Consider the following 19,949-nt stretch of genomic DNA (forward strand, 5'->3'; position numbering starts at 1 on the left):
ATTCTGGCCTATCCAACAAAGTTATATTATATAAAGAAGATTTATTTTAGCCAACGCAACTATCATGTCAGAACCGTGAAAACACTAGACAATCCAGGATTTATATAAACTAGCCTAATTAATGTAAAACGCTGAACTTTTGAGTAACTTAGATAAACCTAAAAATATATATAATTTAAACACACTATGAAAAAAAATATTTTATTAAATCAACAGGATTAGCCTAAATCACTTAACAGAGAAGCAAGTAATATGGTGCTGACTGATTGATGCTGCATTTTTCATATATATTTCTCGAACAAATACTCTTTCAAATACTGATAATACGACTCAGTTCATATTGGCTTCACTTGCGACATTGGGTTCATTGAAATGAACTTATTTATTTAGTTGATTTTTGTTTGAAAAAAAACATTTTGCTAGGAGGCGTTCGAACATAATGACCGCGTTCAAACGGGCCATACGAACGCCTGCACGTGTTCATAAAAACATAGAACATGATTTGCGTGTTTCGAACGGCCTCGAGCCTATTTGAACGCGACCATTCGAACGTCTGCACATGTTCGCAACGAGAGAGAACTGTATTTTCACGTTTGAACATGATCGAGCGTGTTCGAATGCACCGCGCAAAAATTGTTGATTTGTTAAGGTTTTAACTTAGTTGTTTGAGTCCCTAGAATGAGGCTCTATAAATATGTAGAGGAAACCCTAATTGAAGTAGATCTGATAATTGAAACGGCATTGTATCTTTATCTCCTTCCTTCTTGCTCTAGCCATTGGCGCCCTCTCACACCTCCTTCCTTCCACTGCCCAAGTCCTTGGTCGGCTTCCTCTAACTCCTAACCCCCCTCTTTTATAACAACTTCAACTTCTTCCCCTTCACTCTGAAGGAATTAACTTAGCACCTATCTAGCCATTGAAGGGCTAACAAGCTAGAGCTCATCGACCACGGCCACTACTAGGCCGATATCTCAAGATTTAGCCTTCTAAACCCAGCGATCGATTCATTGTAAAGCTCTTTTCAAGGGCGACAACATATCCAAAATTCAACAATATCCAACGATTAGATCATCCACAGCTTCTTTCGAAAGTCTCATCTTCAAATCGGTTCAGAGTCGTTATAGATTGGATCAAGTCGGTGTTGGTAACAACTAATGACTTCCATATGCTTAAATTAAGAAAAAGCTTTAAATTGATTGTCGATCATCTCATCTGTTATCTATACCCCCGTCTGAACTGGACAAAATTACAAATGGATTTACACATTCGTTTAGACTGAATCAACACTAAGCTATCACCTAAAACAACAATATGCTCTGAAAAATGTCTGCTTATTACTCCTCTGGGCCTAGCTAGAGTTTTCTGTTCCAGAGAAAGCACTCAACAAGCCAGTGAATTGAAACCAGATTGCCATCATCACTGATCCTACAATTGCGGTCACTCCATTCATGAAGCAGATTCCATCCAAAGGTCCTTCAATGCAGGAAGAATAAAATGAACAACAGGACCCCAGTAAGTTGTCGGAGTGTTGACGTTCCTGCAAGACTATGATTAGTTGATCCCAATGCCATAAGCTCCATTTAACTGCTGCTTTTATTCTGGTCGAGGCAACAAGAACGCGAAACCCGAATTTTCCCGAATGAGTGGAGGTGGTTCTATATCAGAAATATCAATCTGTTCCATTGATTTTGATATGTCGTCAACCGAAAATGGTATGCTGCATAATCAATATGGTTAGATGAGCATGCAATTATATCATCCAGAAGAAATGAAAAGGCCTTGTAAATATAGTTAAGGGGCACTAATTGACAGGTTATTGTTGTAACCTTGAGTCATCATCTAGCAGAAATGAGTTGCTCACGGGATTGTTTGAGTCTTCAGTCATCAACACTCTCATATTCGATATAACCTAATAGGAGAATTTCCATCAAAATTAATCTAGTTATAAATCCATAAAGCAAATAACTTGAGATTCTGACGATCGGAAATTTCAGGTTGAAAGGCACCAGCTTCTGAACTTACCTCGGGGGACACACTATGTGTCCCATACTTGTCATCCCAGTACATAGTACTGATCCTGTATAGCTGTTGGATACTGAGGACCTGTGAATGGAGTACTAGAACTGGTTGATATAAAGAAAGCTTCATTTATGTGATGCAAAATGAAACATTAAAAGGATTCACTCACTGGGCAAAGGTCATGGCTAATTTCATCTAAAGTCTTCTTCGGCTTTTGATGGATGACCTGAAAAAAGTCATTATGTGAGATTTAAATCTTACAACTCGAAATTCTCCAACCTTTGGGTTGAGGAATCTCATGTTTACTTACAACTTATGACAAGTATTTTATTCATGCAGATATTTCTCTATATTCCTGGGTCAAATGATTCTATATGAGTCATACAACTTTTTAAGCACTAAGCAAGTGACCTAGCTGATTTCACACAAAGTAGAAAAGATTCCAACTAAAGGCCATACATATTTGCTACCATTACTTTTTGATTGGGTCTAGAAGTTTTTTCCCCTCAAGAATGGTAATTGTTGATACAAGAAGTACATGTAAACCAAATGGCATACAAAACTACATATAAGGTAAGTAATGCCAGTCATACCAGGAAACCGATAGCTTGTCTTATGTGCTTTAGCTCATCCCAAGCTGAACCTGCGTACTGTAAATTCCAGATAATTTGGAAATGAGAATTATAGATAGGAAACTAGATCAGCCATGAACAAGATTAAGCCTTATAGTGCATGTTAATATCTCCTTTATCAAAGCATCAAAAAGAAGAAAAAATTTGTAACCTCAGTCAATCAGAAAACCCTTCTCTAGTGATACAAGTACTAGAAAACAATGCAACATAAATAAATTGGTGTGAGGGGAAAAAATCAAAAAGGAACAGTAGACAGGAAAGTCTATAACTAATGTTCAAAGTTGAAAACCTAGTTCCTCAATCCTTATTCTGGTTGATATGAGCTTCCACATTTGGCCACATGGTTACTAAAGCTTAATATCAGATGCCAACCCACTAAAAATGAGATTTCACGTCACAGGTGAGTGGATCCACCTACATTTTTATTCATTCCGTATTTCATGAAAATATATACATGTTATTATGCTAGCTAGCATGTTATCTTCATGCAATGTCAATTTTCGTGCAATATTACTTTGTGTAATGTTATCTTTGTGAAATATTATTCTCCGTACATCTAGAGGAACCTAAATAGTGAGTAGATAGGGCTTTACAAATAGTCTCAAATTAGATCAAAAAACTTCCGGTGGTGACTTCAGTCTACCTTAAATTTTGAGAAATAGATATATTTATAATCATATGGTGATCCATTTAGCTAAATTTAGTGGAGTTAGAGAATAGTCCAACCAAAAATATCTCTGAGGTGACTTTAAATTTCTCTCAATGGTTAGAGCAAATAACAAGATATATTTACCACTAGTAACACCTCTCAGTGACCATAATCAGATCAGCTATGAGGAATAAACTTAACGCCATCTAAAGACGACTTCTAATTGTTGTGGATTCACATACACAAACCCAAAATAAAAAATATGACATTTATTTAAGATTGAGAAGTTTCGTATAATAAGAATTGAGCATATCATTAGTTTGTTACTCATATTATTATTAATCGTGCTTTAATATTCTCCTTACAAGCATGCTTACTATTATTTGTTTATTATAAATTGTTGAGCTTCAGTTTTTATATCATGCTTTAAGAATTCTGAGTTTTACAAGCTTTTGGATAGATTCACCCACTGAACAAAAGTTGTTCAGTCATAAAACTCTCTTAGTATTTCAAATGCTAAGCAGCAAATTTTACTATAACTGATCATCCCATCTGCAAGTCCATAATATCACCATTTAAATTGATGTCTTACAATATACCTCAGTGGTGAACTAAACCATAAACCTTCATCAATAATAGATGACATACTAACTATGATCATTAAAGTTATTGATAACAGTACTTGAACTCATTACTAACTACATATTAACAAGAACCAAAACAGCATAAGGAACAATAAATTAGCAGCGAGAGCAGGCTGATTCAGTTAGTTCTGGTTGACTTAGTAGACTTGGTTACTTGGTTTATTCAACATTTAGTACAAAATAAAACAAAAATTAGAAAACTACCTCATCAGTTGCTTTGTAGCACCAATGTTCAAGTTCGGCTAGTCCAGCTTTGACATATTCACCATTGCTAAATGAACAACATTCTCTCCTTAAGAGAAGACTGCAATGGAAATGTGCAGATGATTGTCATAAGAGCTCTATCACCACCAGGCATCCGCATATCAAGAATTAGCAAGGAGAACAAATTTACCTGTTAAATAACTGCACGTTGATGAAAGAAAATATTTGAGTGAACACCTTTCGTACTAAGAAGGGAGGTACCTAGTACAGCACATACACAAGTTAAAGGTCAGGGAATATATTTGTTCACTGGAAACTCCACAGACACAGAACAAACTTTTTATTTATAAAGTCAATAATAATAATAACTCAAATCTGCTTGACAGATTCTAGCCCCTTTATATCTGCCATCAGAATTTATTAACCTGATTAAATTGGCAAGCAATGAATGACTTTGATATGAATTACTATCCAGAAGGCAAATATATGTAAAATATAAGAAGGCTCCAAAGAGAAGATACTGACATGGTTGGCTTTCAATGTGTTCAAAAAACTTCCAAGACTCTTTACAATCCCTTGCCAGTGAGCAATCAGAGATTGCTGGGCAGCAGCATTTGTAAAAGAACGAGAAGATCCTTTCATCAAACTTGCCCTTGATGTTCTTGGGGCCTATAATATCCATGTTGAGGGGAAGAAATGAAAAAACAAATGCAACAATTGGCATGAAAATATCATCTATATTTATTATAGTTGTTTATCTAACTTAGCAAGTTGGCAACACAAAAAGAAAAGTAAATACCACCAGAGAAAAAAAAGAAATACATGAAAATCAACACTTTTACTAGCATATCATGTTTACCTGAATGCATAGACCAAGCAAAGGAGAAATTTCTTTCTTCAAGTTATCTCGGATCATCCCATATATTTTTTCTACATATGCAGTAAGTTGTTGTTTGAACAGTAAAGCAGGGTACTTGGCTTCCACTTGCCTCAACATATCTACTCCACCAACCAAATTCCCATTCACAATAGAAAGATTCACACCTTGAGGTGTTCCCCTGAAACTCTATATCAAAAGTAACACACGGTAAACAGATACCCTACAAATTAATTTTCACAAGAATTACTTCAGCTACGTAATTAGAGTGCATTAGAGGGGAAATTGGAGTACTTGAGTCATCCTCCCAAATAAAGTAGCTGATGATGATCTTCGACGTTGTGGAGCCATGCCTGCAGCTCCGCCTGCTTTCAAAGTACGTTGGAGTAGCAGTAACAAAGTTGAGGCATTCGAAAGCCAGTAGGCTAAGACATCATTGTTATCCTGGGTCTTAAATAGAAGAGGAATAACAATTTAGAACAGCCATTTATGCTTTACCAGAATAGAAGAATCTACAACACCACAGTTCAAACCTCAATAGCATGTCCTATTGTTTGAATAATTCGATCAAAAACACTTGTGCGCTCAACTTCAAATGATCTCCAATGGAGAAGGCACTTGTATATAATACAGGCAGTGACTGGTCTATTCCCTGCAAAGCCCAAATGCTGTGCAATGCACCTGATCAACAAATCTTGATTCTCCTGTTCATGGAAATTAATGGAACAAATGGGAATGACAACATACTATTAGGGTTGCACATACTAAAAAAATCATTTAGATGGAAAAATAAGGATTAATTCTAGAGCTAGCTAATTATACCTGTTGCTTCTCATTGAGAGACTTCTGTGGTTTATCATCCACTTCAGAGTGTTCCCTCGCAGTGGTGGAGGTGCCTTGTGAATCCTAAAGCATCATTTAAATATGGTCATTTGACATCAGTTACAACATTTATTCCTCATGCAATTAATTGAGTATGGTATGAATACAAAAGAGGCTTGCTCTTACTGAAGCTGTTTTTGTTTCGCTGCCTAAGACATGACCACTCTCAGAGTTCCTCTGACAACAATATACAAATCATCAAGTAAAACATGAAATGAAGTAAAAGGGTCACATTAGAGAGCTGTGACAATCTAAGAATTTTGTTAGAATTACCTGCAGAATTGATTTAGACCGCCCTGATAAGAATTTATTGGGAGCCATGGAAACAGCCTGTTGACGGAGCACTTTGTTTTCTGATTCCACATTTGAGAGCTTTTCCTCAAGCCTAAGTAAAAGAAGGAAAATGTTAAACAACAGAAGAATACACAGTTGAGGATGTAGTTTCATTACAAATATCCAGTCAACTATGAATCTACATTGTGAAATGCTGTTGCTAAAATTGGAAGGAAAGGAGAGAATGTCAACCCAGATAATGTGACCATAGACAAGTATAGCGACGTGAAATTATGAAATATATATCAATATATAAGAAATGTAAGGATAAGTCTGCATTTTAGTGAAGTCAAATAAAATCAAGTATTATATTGATACACGATTCTGGGATGGGCTATTGAACAATGTCAAAAGTGAGAAAGCTCCAATAAAGAACTGAACAAATTTTATGAAGTTAACATCAATCCCTAGAAGCTGGTGCCAAATTCCATCCCTAGCGAGGTTTTATGCATTCAGACTTCTGATGGAGTTGGCAACAAGAAACACCCATATCAGCCACAGTTTGGTACCAGGCAACTAGGAGGATTATCAGTTACTTGGTCACACTTCCAATACTAAGAAATCTTCAAACAAATTAGCTAACAGTTTGCCAAACCAACAGTTAAGTCCAGCTGAATTAAATCATAGAAGTACTTCTTGGTCATCCATAACAATCAAAATAAATTGTTGATGAATCGGAGCTTTTTCTTATCTGTTGTATGTAGCGAAGGTACTTGGAAAAAGTTCAGCCATGTTAAGAATGTAAAATTTAACCTGTTCAAAGATTCCTGAAGTTGACATAGTTTTCCTTCTGCTTCGTCCAGCTTCTTTTGTCGTTCCTCACTTGCTCTCTGTGCATCAGCATATTTTTTTTCAGAATCATCTGCTCTTTGTTTTTCTGAAAGTATGGAGACCTACAAGGACATTAGGTAGGAACATATAGATATTTTAGTGGTCCCGCTTCAAACCTTACATAAACTTTCAGTAAAATGAGTGTTTTTGTAGAGTATCTCTATCTAACACACAGAACTCGGTAGAAGGAGATGGCATGAATTGACGATAAGAGAAAACTTGTATCAGACACCACCAGTAGCAGTAGCTCATTGAACTAGGCAATTTTTAATTTAGCAATCTAAAATAGAATGTAAGCATCCACCGGTTATATATGTTTGACTAGTTAATATAACTTCAGTAATATATATTTCAGTTTACAAGCTCCTTTTCAGAAATAGTTCCTGATATATTATACTTGCCAGAAAGAATATTTGGGTTAGTTACATTTACACCACAACTCTACTAATATGACCTACTCTTGTAGTCTTGTTATTTATGGACCAAACTACTAAAAGAAATGATTTACATAGTAATTGTAGCAGTATCAGGGGAGAATAAAGAACCATGGAAAAACGACATCATAAGATGTAGATATTGCTAAGTACCTTCAACTGGTCCAACTCTGCCATCAAGGAATCAATCTTTGCAGTGTCTTGAACAAGAACAGTCTTCTCCTTGATAACAGGAGGTGCTTCTGCAATAGCCTTTCGAGCAGCTTCTTGTTCCTTGGCAAGCATTGCTATTGTCTCATCCACTTTAGTTTGCATTACTTGCAATGAGCTCTGCAATTTTATTATCTCTTGTGCTTTTGCTTCTTCCAGGTCCGTCTGTATACAGTACAGGTAAAATGAAATTATTCTGTATGCATTAGATAGGAGTAGAAGAATTGAACTGCAGTGACCATCAGCCTCCAGAAGTAACTTGCAGAACAAGGAATATTAAAGTTAAACTTACAGAATAGAGAATGTTGCAAATTAACTAGAGTGCTGCAAATTAACTATTCATATATGAGATAAAAGGTTGAAACGATATGCTAAAGTAACTTGTCTACTGTACTTCGAATTTCAACCGATAAGAAATTAAGAATGCAAGGTAACAAGAATACAGAAATAGCAAAAGTGAGAGACAGTTGGAAGGTTCAAAGAGTACCCTCATTCTCTTTTCCAACTGCAAACGCCATGTAAGTTCTTCCACCGTTTTTTCAAGCTTATCCTTTGCTTCCTTGAGTGCCCCTGTTTCTCGTGCTGCCTGAATTAAAATTACAGATAGCATGTTATGAGATGTACAAACTACAAAGTATAGAGAAATTTATATGTGGTCTCAGATATAATATCCAAGTTAGATATTTAATTTTCATACATTGAATGTTGTAGCCGTTTGAAAACCATCAGTTGCATTAAAAATAAAGATGATGACAAAAAGACTATTCCCTATGAAAATGGATAAAACCAAGATGAAATATAATAATGTAATATCAGGGTTCTATGATTGAGTTTACAAGTTCTCACAATTGAATTTCGTGTTTTTTACTCAACTATATCTATAGAACTTCTATAAAATTCAAAATCTCCTGTTTTCTTGTTAACTGTGCATATGGTTGTCCTTCCTCATTGATAAATTAGTCACACTTGAATAAAAAGTCTTATCCTCTCTTCCCTTTCATTGTCCTTTCTTGATTTTAACCTTTTTGTTCATCCTCACTTTTTTTCTATCATCAAATAGTAGTAGCAAACTTCCAGTTCACCATATACTTTCTATTATTCATGTCCTCTATTGGTAGAAAATCAATAATGGGTAAAATCATGCATTAGCTTCTTATCTAGTAGTTTCCTTTTTCTCTATCCTTTCCTTTTCAACTTCTTTACTTTCATAATTCTCTACAATAATGAAGTCATAGATGTCCAAGCATAGAAAGAGCAGTTTGCTTATGTCATTAAGGTAATTAGCTTCATAAGTATTTTGTGTGCCTGAACATCAGGTGGTGGTGAAATGATTTAGTTGCCACCAGTCAGCTTGATCAGTTCACCAGATAATAGATCTCATGTACTTGTAGATACGGTAGTGAAACTTGGAACATTGTGCAATTACACAACTATTCTGCATGATATTATAATTATCTTCTGGCACAAAGAGGCAAGAAATTTGGAGTTTACTCACCATTTTAAGTTTCCTCAGCTCTCTCCTTGCAGCCCTTCCCCTCCATCTGCACTGAGTAACAACTGATGCCTTCCTTAACTTTCTGTAATATGAATATGCTCTATGGCAGCGCCATTGAGACTGCCCAACAGTAGAGAATCAAGGAAAATAAATATTACAAGAAACAAATTCTATGTATATGACTGCAATAAAAGAGGTAAACAACAACCTGAATAGCAATTGCTGCTTTGGTTTGCCTTCTAAATCTAAACTCACTACGAGCTGCCATAGCCCTCAATGCAGTTTGCAAGACAAGAACTGAATCTTTTAAACGAGTATACAACTTCTTAGCCTGGTGTCTTCGCAGATTTTTCTGAACTTTGATGGAAGCAGCTTCTCTTCTCATGCTTTCATATAGCTTACATGCCAATCTACCTACAAGCACAACATGACGTTGTGTATTTGTTAGAATGCACCAATACACGATCTTAACATTCACATTAGTTAAACCTACCTCTCCATAGTGACTGCACATTTATAGTAGCCTTCCTCAATGCAATAAATTTTTTCCGCATTATATGTGTTCGTATTTGCCTTTGAATAGCTTTTGCAGCATTGCTAAGCACTTCAGCTCTCCGAGCATCTAATTCAGCCATCTGACCAGCTCTAAGGAAAACCTTTGTCTTGCCTATCTGGAAAGAGGAACAGAAAATTCAATTGTAATTTATTCAATGGCATTTAATATTGAATTATAGTTGACTAATAGTCAGAAAAAAAAAAAACATAGTTAAGACTTTGAAACCAATAATCAGGAGATTATTTCCAATTAGACCTCAACAAAACTATGTAAAATGCTTTTATCATTTCTAAAGTTTTCTGAAAAGATCCTTTTTTCTATAAGAAACTGTAATTCTGTGTGTTTTATATAGATTATAATATGATGTAGGGTTTTGGAGTCAAGTAAATATTTACAGTTTGGTCCAAAAGTAATACATAAATGTCTAACTTTTATATGTCAGATCAGATAACAAATGGTGCACTTCACAGTAGCATTGATTTCCCTGCATACTATCTCTAAAGGAGAATCATAGGTTCTGGAAAGGAGACAATGGAGAACATATATCCAGGACATATACTAAAAGTTTAATTAATGCTGATCTATATCATGGATTACTTTGTTTCACCTAATATGCCCTCATAATTTCTAAATCAGAACCAATTTCCATGAAAAATACCAAGAATGCAGCCCAACCTGCTGTTATAAAAGTATAAAGCCTATTTGGATTTTAGTCCATCAATGGAACCATCACTGAATCTTAAGAAGGATGAAGACATCCATCTTTGTTTAAAGATCATGATTATCTTCAGGAAAGCAAGAGTTGGAAAAAGAATATATTATAACATGGCAACACCATATGATGATTGTGCAAGGCTGTTGTTTCACTGCACGTAATACTGTAGTAACTAGTATGGTCCAGAAGTTACCTGAAACCCCAGTAGGCCCTTCTTTTCAAGAATCTTCTTGCACGCGATCTTTTCATCATAGCTGTTCAAGTATACAACATACAGAGTTATAAATAAATTTTAGTCAGACAATATTCGTAGAATCAAAAGAAAAGTCTGACACAAACTTATCGGAGAACAAGATCAAAGAAATAAATGAGAAAGTTACCTTCCCTCCAGAACTTCTGGAGCAAGTAGACCAAACCGGTGTAAAAACTCATAAAATGTGCGACGGGTAGGATATCCAGCACAACTGATTCTGATAGCCTCGAGAACACCCTAAAGATATATACCAATTATCAAAGCATTCATGCAATATGCAATGGGGAGATTGATATAGACTTCTTATTAAGATAAACTGTATAGAATGAGCAGGAACTAGAAAGATCATCAAATGCTAAAACAAAGAGAAAACACTCACGCCACAGCGTAATTGTTGCATGACATTAACATTTTCAAACACCGCTGGTTTTAGTAAATTGTTTGGCTTCACACATCTGATGTAATGAGGTTCTGTTGAATTCAATGTCTCCATCAGAGCTTGTAGTTGTAGCTGCAGTGGATAGACCATAACAGTCAGTTGTATGTATAAATTCCTAAATTCCAGACCAAGTAGAAAGACATATAAACCCTACTATCAATTGTGCAAGCATGTCCAGATCACATTTAGATGAGAAAGAAAGGACTTCCGTTGTATGGTACTCCCACCAGTAAGGTTTAGGAAGGGTACAATATAATGATGTATGCAGCCTTATCCGCCGCCCAAAACCAAAAGAAAGAATACTCGAGAGGTTGTCTTACCGACTTGAATTGGCATCAATAGAGTGCAGAATGGCAAACCTTACCGTCACACCAAGTTATGCCTATTTTTAAATGTTAAATTATAAAGGAAAAGAACTACAAACCTTGAAACGAGATCCAATGGAGGAGAACTTAGAAGACTTGCTTGTCTCCTCAGGCTGAGGAAAGAGGCCTGACACAAATGGGCATTTTGATGCACTCAACAAATCTTGGTGTTCTGCCACAACATAATCTTTATTTTTGTCTAGGAACTGGTCAGACTGATAGATAACCTGATCACCACAAGGATCATATTACTTAAAAAAGGAACCAATTCTCTGCCTAGGATACTAAAGGAGATAGTAAACCTAACCTCGCCAGCATAATGGCATACAGTAAAATCTGTCCGAGATAGCTTTGGTTTGATAAAGCGCTTATGTACTTTGAAAGTCTGATAAAGCTTCTGAGAAAAAGTTTCATGTGTTGATTTTGGAAACATGCTGTTAACAAAATAGAACATAGTTAATAATAGAGGAAATTTATGCTAGATAAAGGACAAACCTTTATGATTCTAATTTTGGTCGTAAAACATTCCAAACAAATATAAAGAAGAACACATGAAAATTAACATACCATGCTTCATCAAGGAGGGCAATGATGCCGCCAGGTTTCTGTACAACAAAGTAGGACTGTAAGTATTTTCTTAATTACACCTCCTCTTCTATGTCTATGCATTCAAGATCATTTAAAATAAGTTTTAAAAAAAACTATCTTTTTGTGGAGATATAATATTAACATCAATTTTCCAACTGTCAATAGTTGACATTGTCAAAATCAAGATTTTATGTATCGTCAACATTCCCCATGCCTGCAACTTAATTCTCGGCACAGCCTGGCAAGCCCTCATACAATGCTAGGTTGTATTGAATTTCTATATCATGCCGATACCTACCGATACAAATTATGCCACATGGCACATAAGTCCATGCAGAGCAATATCAAGATACTGCCCAATATCGATTCTGACTTCCAAATGGTACTAGAAGTCTCATACCACTTGGTGTGGAGTTTCTTAGTCTCATCCTGTGAAGGAGCAGGTGTTTTATGCTTTATCTGTAATCCATAAATGATGTGGCAGTTCCCACTCTCTGAATATGTTTACTCTAGGTTACTCAGAGTAAAAGAAATACTAAGCATAGATTGTGAAAGGTGTAGTAGTTTGAGTATCAACTATATGTAGTGAATACAGTAATTACTGCAAGTCATTTCAAATGTAAATAAGACAATGAAAAATCCAAAACATTAGTAATGGTTTGTACATATATAAATAAATGGACAAGAGAAAGAAAAACTCCATACTTGCACATCAAATTGACATAATAAATTTTCTAATTTGAAATTATTTGATGCACAACTAAGAGTACGTAAGTTGTAGCTCAATCCCAGGTTGTAAACTGCCGTTCAATCCTGGTATTCATAATCCCAATACTGTGACAACCATGACAGTACTACAGGGAAGATATAGATATGTGTATATATATGTGAATGTGATTAGTGATTACATAGAAGAAAAAAAACAAAAAACATTAAACCACATTATGCTATTACGAGACATAGTAGATGAGTAAACAGACCTTCTCGATTAGATCAAGGACATCTTGGTTATCAACAAATTCAATGTAACTCCAATCAATTGCTTCTTTGGTATACTCCTCCTGTTCCATCTTAAACACGTGCTGAAAAAGCAGAATAGACACTTTAAGAGTGCTTGAGAAAGAAAGCAACGGCTAAATGAGAATTTTACATAAATGAAGTAAATGTTACCTGGTTGAAATGTTGTTGCAATTTCTCATTTGTATAGTTGATGCAAAATTGCTCAAAGCTGCAAAATCAATTGTGATAATTTAAGAAATGAGAAAATAGAAGAGGTAGACGAGAAGCATGAACATAGTAATTTCCCCCTTTTATAGTTATATTCATCTGACCAAAGAGCTTATAAACAAGGTTACCTGTTAGTTTTAAAACTCTCAAAACCATAGATGTCCAGGACACCAATCAGAGATTTTGAAGTTGGATCTTGCCCAATGGAGACATTAATTTTCTCGACAATCCTGCAAAATGATGCAACACTGCCAACGTTAGATGTTTGTAGTTCATCCATTTACCTTACATATCTGAGAGTAAATGAATAAAAGAAAGTGATACATTTAAATTTACATGACAATATTACCAGTCAAATAAACAAGAGTATATTGTCTTTGCTAAACCGTCCCGGCTAACAGTTGCATTAAGAGGATCAAGAGTCCTTTTGATAACTTCTTCGGGGGTTATCATTACACGCTTACAGAGGGCATCCTCCAAAGCCTCAGGATCACACCTGAAAATGGCCACATTCAAGAATAATTCTAAGAAAAGTTATAAGTACTACCAAGAATCAAAAAATAAAGGAAAAATACTAAGGATAGAAAGTATACATAAGAAGCTCCGCAGTCATCTTGAGATGGAACTTAGATTTGTCATCTTTTGGAACTGAGGAATCAATTTCTTGCCCCTTAGCAAAGTCAATATTACCAAGATGAAGGATGGCTGCAACTACCCTGAAAATAGCATCCTGGAAGCAACTTACATCAGAAAAACAAATAGAAGATGCTTTAGTTTCAATCTAGAAGTAATTAAGCATAGTAATCATAGAATGTAGGTGTAACACCTGTTCCTGTGCACTTATTCCAACAATGTCCATGGCTCTCCTGGTGGCTAAATAATCATGTGCATCACTTACACCAACCAACTCATAGCATTTTGATTGGTTGAGATAGTGAAATGATTTTGGATTTCCTAATTTGTACTTCTCAATGTCCTGGAATAAAATAAATTAGATGATAACACACAAACAACTGCAAAAGTAGGACCTTAAATATGAGTCACTGAAGACAAGGCAAGAAAAGTAAAGCTTTCAACAGTAGTCACAAGTATATATGAAATATTACCTCTGGGGGTGCTGCACAAAGAAGGTAAAAGCAGTGGTAGTTACGCTCTGGATCAGAAATTTGGCAAACTCGAGATCTTTCAAGAAGGTAAGTTCTGACAGCAGCACCTGATATCCTACCTTGCTTATCAAATTGAATCTCAACAAACTTGCCAAAACGACTGAAACAATTTGTCAAAAAGAAAAGGTATAGTGAATAAGATGCACATCCATCAGTTCATAGTATAAAAAGATAAAAAGCATCAAATATGACATTTGATTTGCTTTAGATAACAGACCTAGAGTTGTTATTCCGGACAGTTTTAGCATTTCCAAAGGCCTCAAGAACTGGGTTTGACTGCAATAATATCAGTTAAATTTTGTACAATAGAGAATATCTTAGAAGAATTTAATAAATTGTGTTGGTTCATTTGAAGGGTTAGTACTTCCAGAACTTGTTGCTCAACTGTTCGCCCTTCAGTTGCAGCACGTCCTCCCAAATAAGCAAGATAGCGCATAAGCATTTTGGTTGTTTCAGTTTTACCAGCACCACTTTCACCACTAACCAAAATAGAGTTGCTTTTCCCCTCATTTATCATTGCCCTGTTTCCAATAATGTGAGTAAGATTCATATGTTGACACATGCAAGAAAGGCTCCTCCATATAGGAGAAATTAATCACCTATAAGCAACATCTGCCACTGCAAAAACATGAGGACTTAGCTCTCCAAAGGGTGCTCCTTTGTATTGCTCCATCATGTGAGAATCATATAAATGGGGTAATCTTTGAAATGGATTTACAGCAATAAGAATATTTCCTGTATACGTCTGCCACATTGCTAAGTGTCAGAATTATACTGAAAAATTATAGCTTGTTAAACCAGATGAGCTGTACACAGTAATACAAACAGGCCTGCCAGGAAACTGCCATACATATATCTCATTGAGTTCATATCTGGTTGACAAGTTCTGCAAAACTCCAGGTTCATGCAGATAAGATAGTTTTGTCATGTCATCAACCCCACCAGCTGGAGCCTCCATATCTTTGGGGTATAGCTTTGACAAGTTGGCAACAACCTAACAGTGGAATAGACATCATCAGTTTTCCATATTACCAGGACACATAGAACATTCTTTTCCAATCAACTTGCATTAAATCACATCTTACATACAGCATCCACAAATCTTATTTGCATGTATAGCTATGTATTGTATAAAAGTAATCGCAGACGTCATTAATTATATATTGTAACACTAATAGTAGTATATTCATCACTCATCCATGCTATAAGTTTGAGGATAAAGCTGGTACATGTAAAGTAAGATATGGTCATGGTATTTATGAGGCAAAAGCATAAGCTTCTCACATGACAGGCCTTAATACATGCCAACTTTGACCCACAGACTACTCACCAAACTGACATGACACAACAAAAGAAAGTCGAATTTAGTGCAGCTAAGTAACTGAATCTGAGTATAATTCAGATGTGCATGAATATTTTACATCTTGCAAACAAGTAATCTGATAATGCAACTTAGAATGACTACAAGAAATACTGCATCAGGTAGGTGAAAATGTAATCCAGATGAGACCTATCCATTTATGCCTTTCAGCCAGTCAAAAAACTGGCTCCTTTATTGTCCCGAAAGATTCAGTTGCCAAAATCTACAGGACTAACAAATTGTACGCACTAGGCAGAGTTGAGAAAGTCATAAGGCGGACTTCCTCCGTTGAGGTACAAGCTGCAGAAAAATTAAGCTCGCCACTACATGCAAGTTCTATTGAAGAAACAAGAATTTATAAGGAAATCCAACTAATAGCATAAATTGGGGCTTCAAAATTTACCATGAAAACTATGTAAGGTACTAATAAACCATGTATAGTGACTACATAAGGCTGTAAGCAAAGTGCTGGAATAATAAGGTCTATCATGTCGTGTAATTTACAAGACAGGATCAACAATACTGACAAATATCGAAGCAAGTCTTGCTTAGGAATACTTGAAGAACCCTTTTTCTCCTGAATCTAGAATAATTTAGGATAAAGCTTCAAAATCAGGGTAACAATCTGGCTAATCTAAATAAACCTGTAAGTAGGGAGCTCAATCTTATGATTACATAAGTTTACTACTATCATGCACTATGGCACTAATAGTACAAGAAAGATCATAACATTGATGCCACTTGACACAATATTTAATAGAAGAAATGACAAATATATGTTGTTTATGCCCTTTTGTGTTGTCTATGTGTTGAATGTTAACGTCTGATAATTTCAAGAAGCTCTACCCAAGGGCCATATCTTTTGTACAGCATGCCTCATGCCGCACCATGTCATGAAAATGGCTGATCAGCATGTGCCCATAGGAGCAAGTAAGTCACGGGGGTGAGAGACAGATGAGGAATGAGCAGAGAGTATGTAAATTTAAGAAACTACAAGCTGCAATATAAGTAATAGACTTACCGTTTTCCCATTAGTCGTATGGATCTCAGCATCTCCACCATTTATCTTAACAACTTTTCCATCAATCCAGGATAATGATGGGTCTTCGACCCATACATTAGAACCTACAATGATGTTAACAGGGGTTCCCTGCAACAATTAATCCACATGCAGGTTAGTCACAGTTATGTGGAAAATTTCCTAGGTCAGAATGAAATAGAATATACTGGCATTCATGTACTTAATAAGGAGGAAAACAATATCTAGCAATTGCAATTATCTGTTCAAACCAAAAAAAAAGGACTTTATAGTTTTAGTTGCATCGTACTAAATTATACACTTCCTTTAGCTAATCGGAACAACAACAACAACAATGCCTAGTTCATCATGGGCTTTCAAGGTCTCAACTTTCAATCTATTGATTTTTCGAATAACGAAACAAGGAAACAAAGAGAAATTGGAAAAGAAAATGTGAAAAAAAAATGTATGTACCATTTTCTATGGTTCAATAATCGAACAGGGGGAGCAGAGGAAGAATCGACGGATTCACATGACGGTGAATCCGATGGGAACCAGAGAGAAGCAATCCATCTGAAATGAAACGGACGAGATGGCTTCTTGGCTTTCTTTTCTTCGTTCTTCCTTGTCCTTGGCGATCCTGTGATCGGTCTCGGGATTTCTCCTTTCTTTCGGGAGGAGGAAGGAGAAGGTTTGGCTCTTGGCTTCCACCTGTGGGTTGGTATGTGGAGGTGAGTTGCTCCTAATTGTTTCTGGGGTGCCATTGAATCCGCTCCCATCTTTTCCGCTCGCTCGCTCGTTTCAGTAAGGAGAGACGAGAGAGAGAGAGAGAGAGAGAGAGAGAGAGAAGCCTACCCCCCCCATCGAGATTGCGTTTCTGTGCCGAGACGTTAGGAGAAACGTTCTTATTTATTATTTGCTGGTTTTTTGCGTTTATACCCCTCAAAAACTCTTATTTGTGCATCGTATACCTTTTTTTCATTTTCTTTTTTTTTTAAGAGAACAAAATGCATTGCTTATATTAGTCTGGCCGAAGCAGCCCGGGATTGATTAAAAATTATAATTCCTCCTTACTCTTTTTAAAATAAAATTTTTATTACGAAAATAACTATTTTCATGTTCACTTATATTTTAAAATAAAAATATAATAATTAACTTTAATATGAAATTATTATAAATATTTTTTGATTTAATATAAAGTAGGTTGATGGGATAGACATCAAGGATAAATTAGTATGTGTTATATGATACAATTTTAATAAATAGTATTTATATTTTAAAATATAATTATTATAATATTTAACTATTATTTTATAATAAGAGTTATATTTTAAAATTAAAAAATATAGATTTCTGAAATGAATGGGGCTAAGAGTCCCTTCATATGTGTATGCTACACAATTATATCTATAAAAAACCTCAATGGTAACATGCATTCGTGTATAGAAAGAGTAATTTCCACCAATTCTAAGGCATCACACTCCAAAAAAAGCTTATCCACTCCCATCTAAACGGCTACTCGAAGTGCCTTTGGCGCTCCACAGTGTTGAGTAGCTGAATATGCCCATTTAGTAAACCGATAGTTTTCGAAGTTACCTTCATATTATTTATCTTTTCTTTTTTAATGGAAGAAATATTTTAGGTATCTGACAAGATAAACAAGGTATTATTGTTCAAAAAATTAGGAGAAAGATTGAATCCTTCCTAGATTGGCTAATCAATCAACGCAATTAGCCTCCCTATAGCAATTATTATAAGAGAGAACGTAAAAGATTAAAAGGATCCAAAGATAAGTGATGCCATCACCCAGGATGGCTACTCCTCTGCTGAAAGATGTTGATGAGTTGTTTTCGTAATAATAAGTTAACTTGCAAATCATTTAATTTACAAGTGAAAAGACTTGTCATTTGTGGAGCTTTTCACAAAAAGTAAAGAATCTCAAGCGTTTCTTTTTGGGGATAAACTTGCTTGGGGAATGGTCAATAATGTCTCAGGCACTTGGTCAACTATGCTGAAAGCTAGGTAGTTCCCCTCTAAGACCTGCTAACCCAAGAGCATCTTGAGCTTGGTCCTTATCATGAAAGTGAGAGATGAGCTTAGGACTCGCATGCTTGTGGTGGAATGGGGGGGAGTCTATCTCTATCAGTTATGACCCTTGGCTCCCTTCAAGGGAGCTCATTGAAGTCACTCTACCTGAAGGTGTTTCTCAAGTCATAGAATATCCAGCAGATAAAAGAGTTACCTCTCGAAGAGAGCCATTGGATACTTTCAAGCAATGCTAGGGCTTCACCATGCACAGCACCCTCATGCTTGTGTATAAGGTTAGATATACAAATAAGAGAATTTAGAAGGTTAAATATAAATATAATCTTAATTTTAGTTATTATTCGCAACATAGTGGGTGTCTGAACTTGGATTTAATCCAGGAGATTGGATCATGACTGAGGATGGAACCTGGATTGCAGCAGCAGCCAAAATTTGATATCTAAGCTTTGGATATAAACGGGGCCCAAAGGGTTTCGAATCTGGCCCATAACATCACCATTTTATTCAGCCCAATCCAAGGACAGCTACAGCTTCAGCTTCAGCTACTGGAGGTATCAACATCCAAAATATTTTGCAGTTTCTGAAGGGCCGTTTGAAGATGTTGCAGATTGGTAATAAGGTTATTTCACCAAGGAGAATAGAAAGGCTCGGTTAAAGACACAAGCTTGGTTCCAAAACATCACCAGGGACGTGGACCAGACTAATGATAGTGGTGGTCAATTTGGGCTACTATTTATAGTAAAGCTCCGTATGCTGGCGTTTTGGGTCCCAATCCACCCCAAGAAAGAGACGAACAAAAAAGAAAAGAAAAGATTAAGGAAAGGGGAAGTGAAATGGAATGGATATTTATTTAGATCGAACGCGAGGGGTAACGGGAAACGGTTGCCAAGGGAACAAAATGACTTCCGCTTGTCAGCCAAGCCACAAGTGACAACAACCATCTCTCTCTCCAGGACTAGGTCTCAATCTATTTTCAGTAGTATGAGTTCAGAAGCAAGCCGATCCT

General features: G+C 35.9%; 1 protein-coding gene across 2 annotated transcripts; it reads right to left on the reverse strand.

Annotated features, from left to right (window-relative positions):
* Positions 1–1,169: 1,169 nt before the first annotated feature.
* On the reverse strand, positions 1,170–17,746 carry LOC140796462 (myosin-11-like). 2 transcript variants are annotated; one of them, XM_073149503.1, is made up of 39 exons: positions 17,372–17,746; positions 16,901–17,029; positions 15,370–15,513; positions 15,119–15,264; positions 14,884–15,040; positions 14,737–14,795; positions 14,460–14,619; positions 14,180–14,329; positions 13,947–14,083; positions 13,703–13,849; positions 13,482–13,583; positions 13,297–13,354; positions 13,107–13,208; positions 12,106–12,143; positions 11,846–11,972; positions 11,598–11,765; positions 11,114–11,245; positions 10,862–10,971; positions 10,675–10,735; positions 9,704–9,881; positions 9,419–9,624; positions 9,211–9,330; positions 8,203–8,301; positions 7,659–7,880; positions 6,994–7,133; positions 6,181–6,292; positions 6,034–6,084; positions 5,848–5,931; positions 5,559–5,729; positions 5,320–5,475; positions 5,008–5,214; positions 4,674–4,817; positions 4,339–4,409; positions 4,149–4,248; positions 2,613–2,669; positions 2,189–2,245; positions 2,023–2,103; positions 1,827–1,909; positions 1,170–1,717 (listed from the first exon to the last, which is right to left on the reverse strand). In XM_073149503.1, exons 1-39 carry the CDS (start codon positions 17,372–17,374, stop codon positions 1,594–1,596), a joined length of 4,593 nt encoding a protein of 1,530 aa, XP_073005604.1. In that variant the 5' UTR covers positions 17,375–17,746; the 3' UTR covers positions 1,170–1,593. The 2 variants fall into 2 exon arrangements, with proteins under 2 accessions (XP_073005604.1, XP_073005611.1); XM_073149510.1 differs by having other exon boundaries at positions 9,419–9,620; positions 9,700–9,881.
* Positions 17,747–19,949: the final 2,203 nt, after the last annotated feature.

Source organism: Typha latifolia, chromosome 1, assembly GCF_019914945.1.
Source record: "Typha latifolia isolate L0001 chromosome 1, TyphaL0001v2, whole genome shotgun sequence".
Classification (NCBI taxonomy): domain Eukaryota; kingdom Viridiplantae; phylum Streptophyta; class Magnoliopsida; order Poales; family Typhaceae; genus Typha; species Typha latifolia.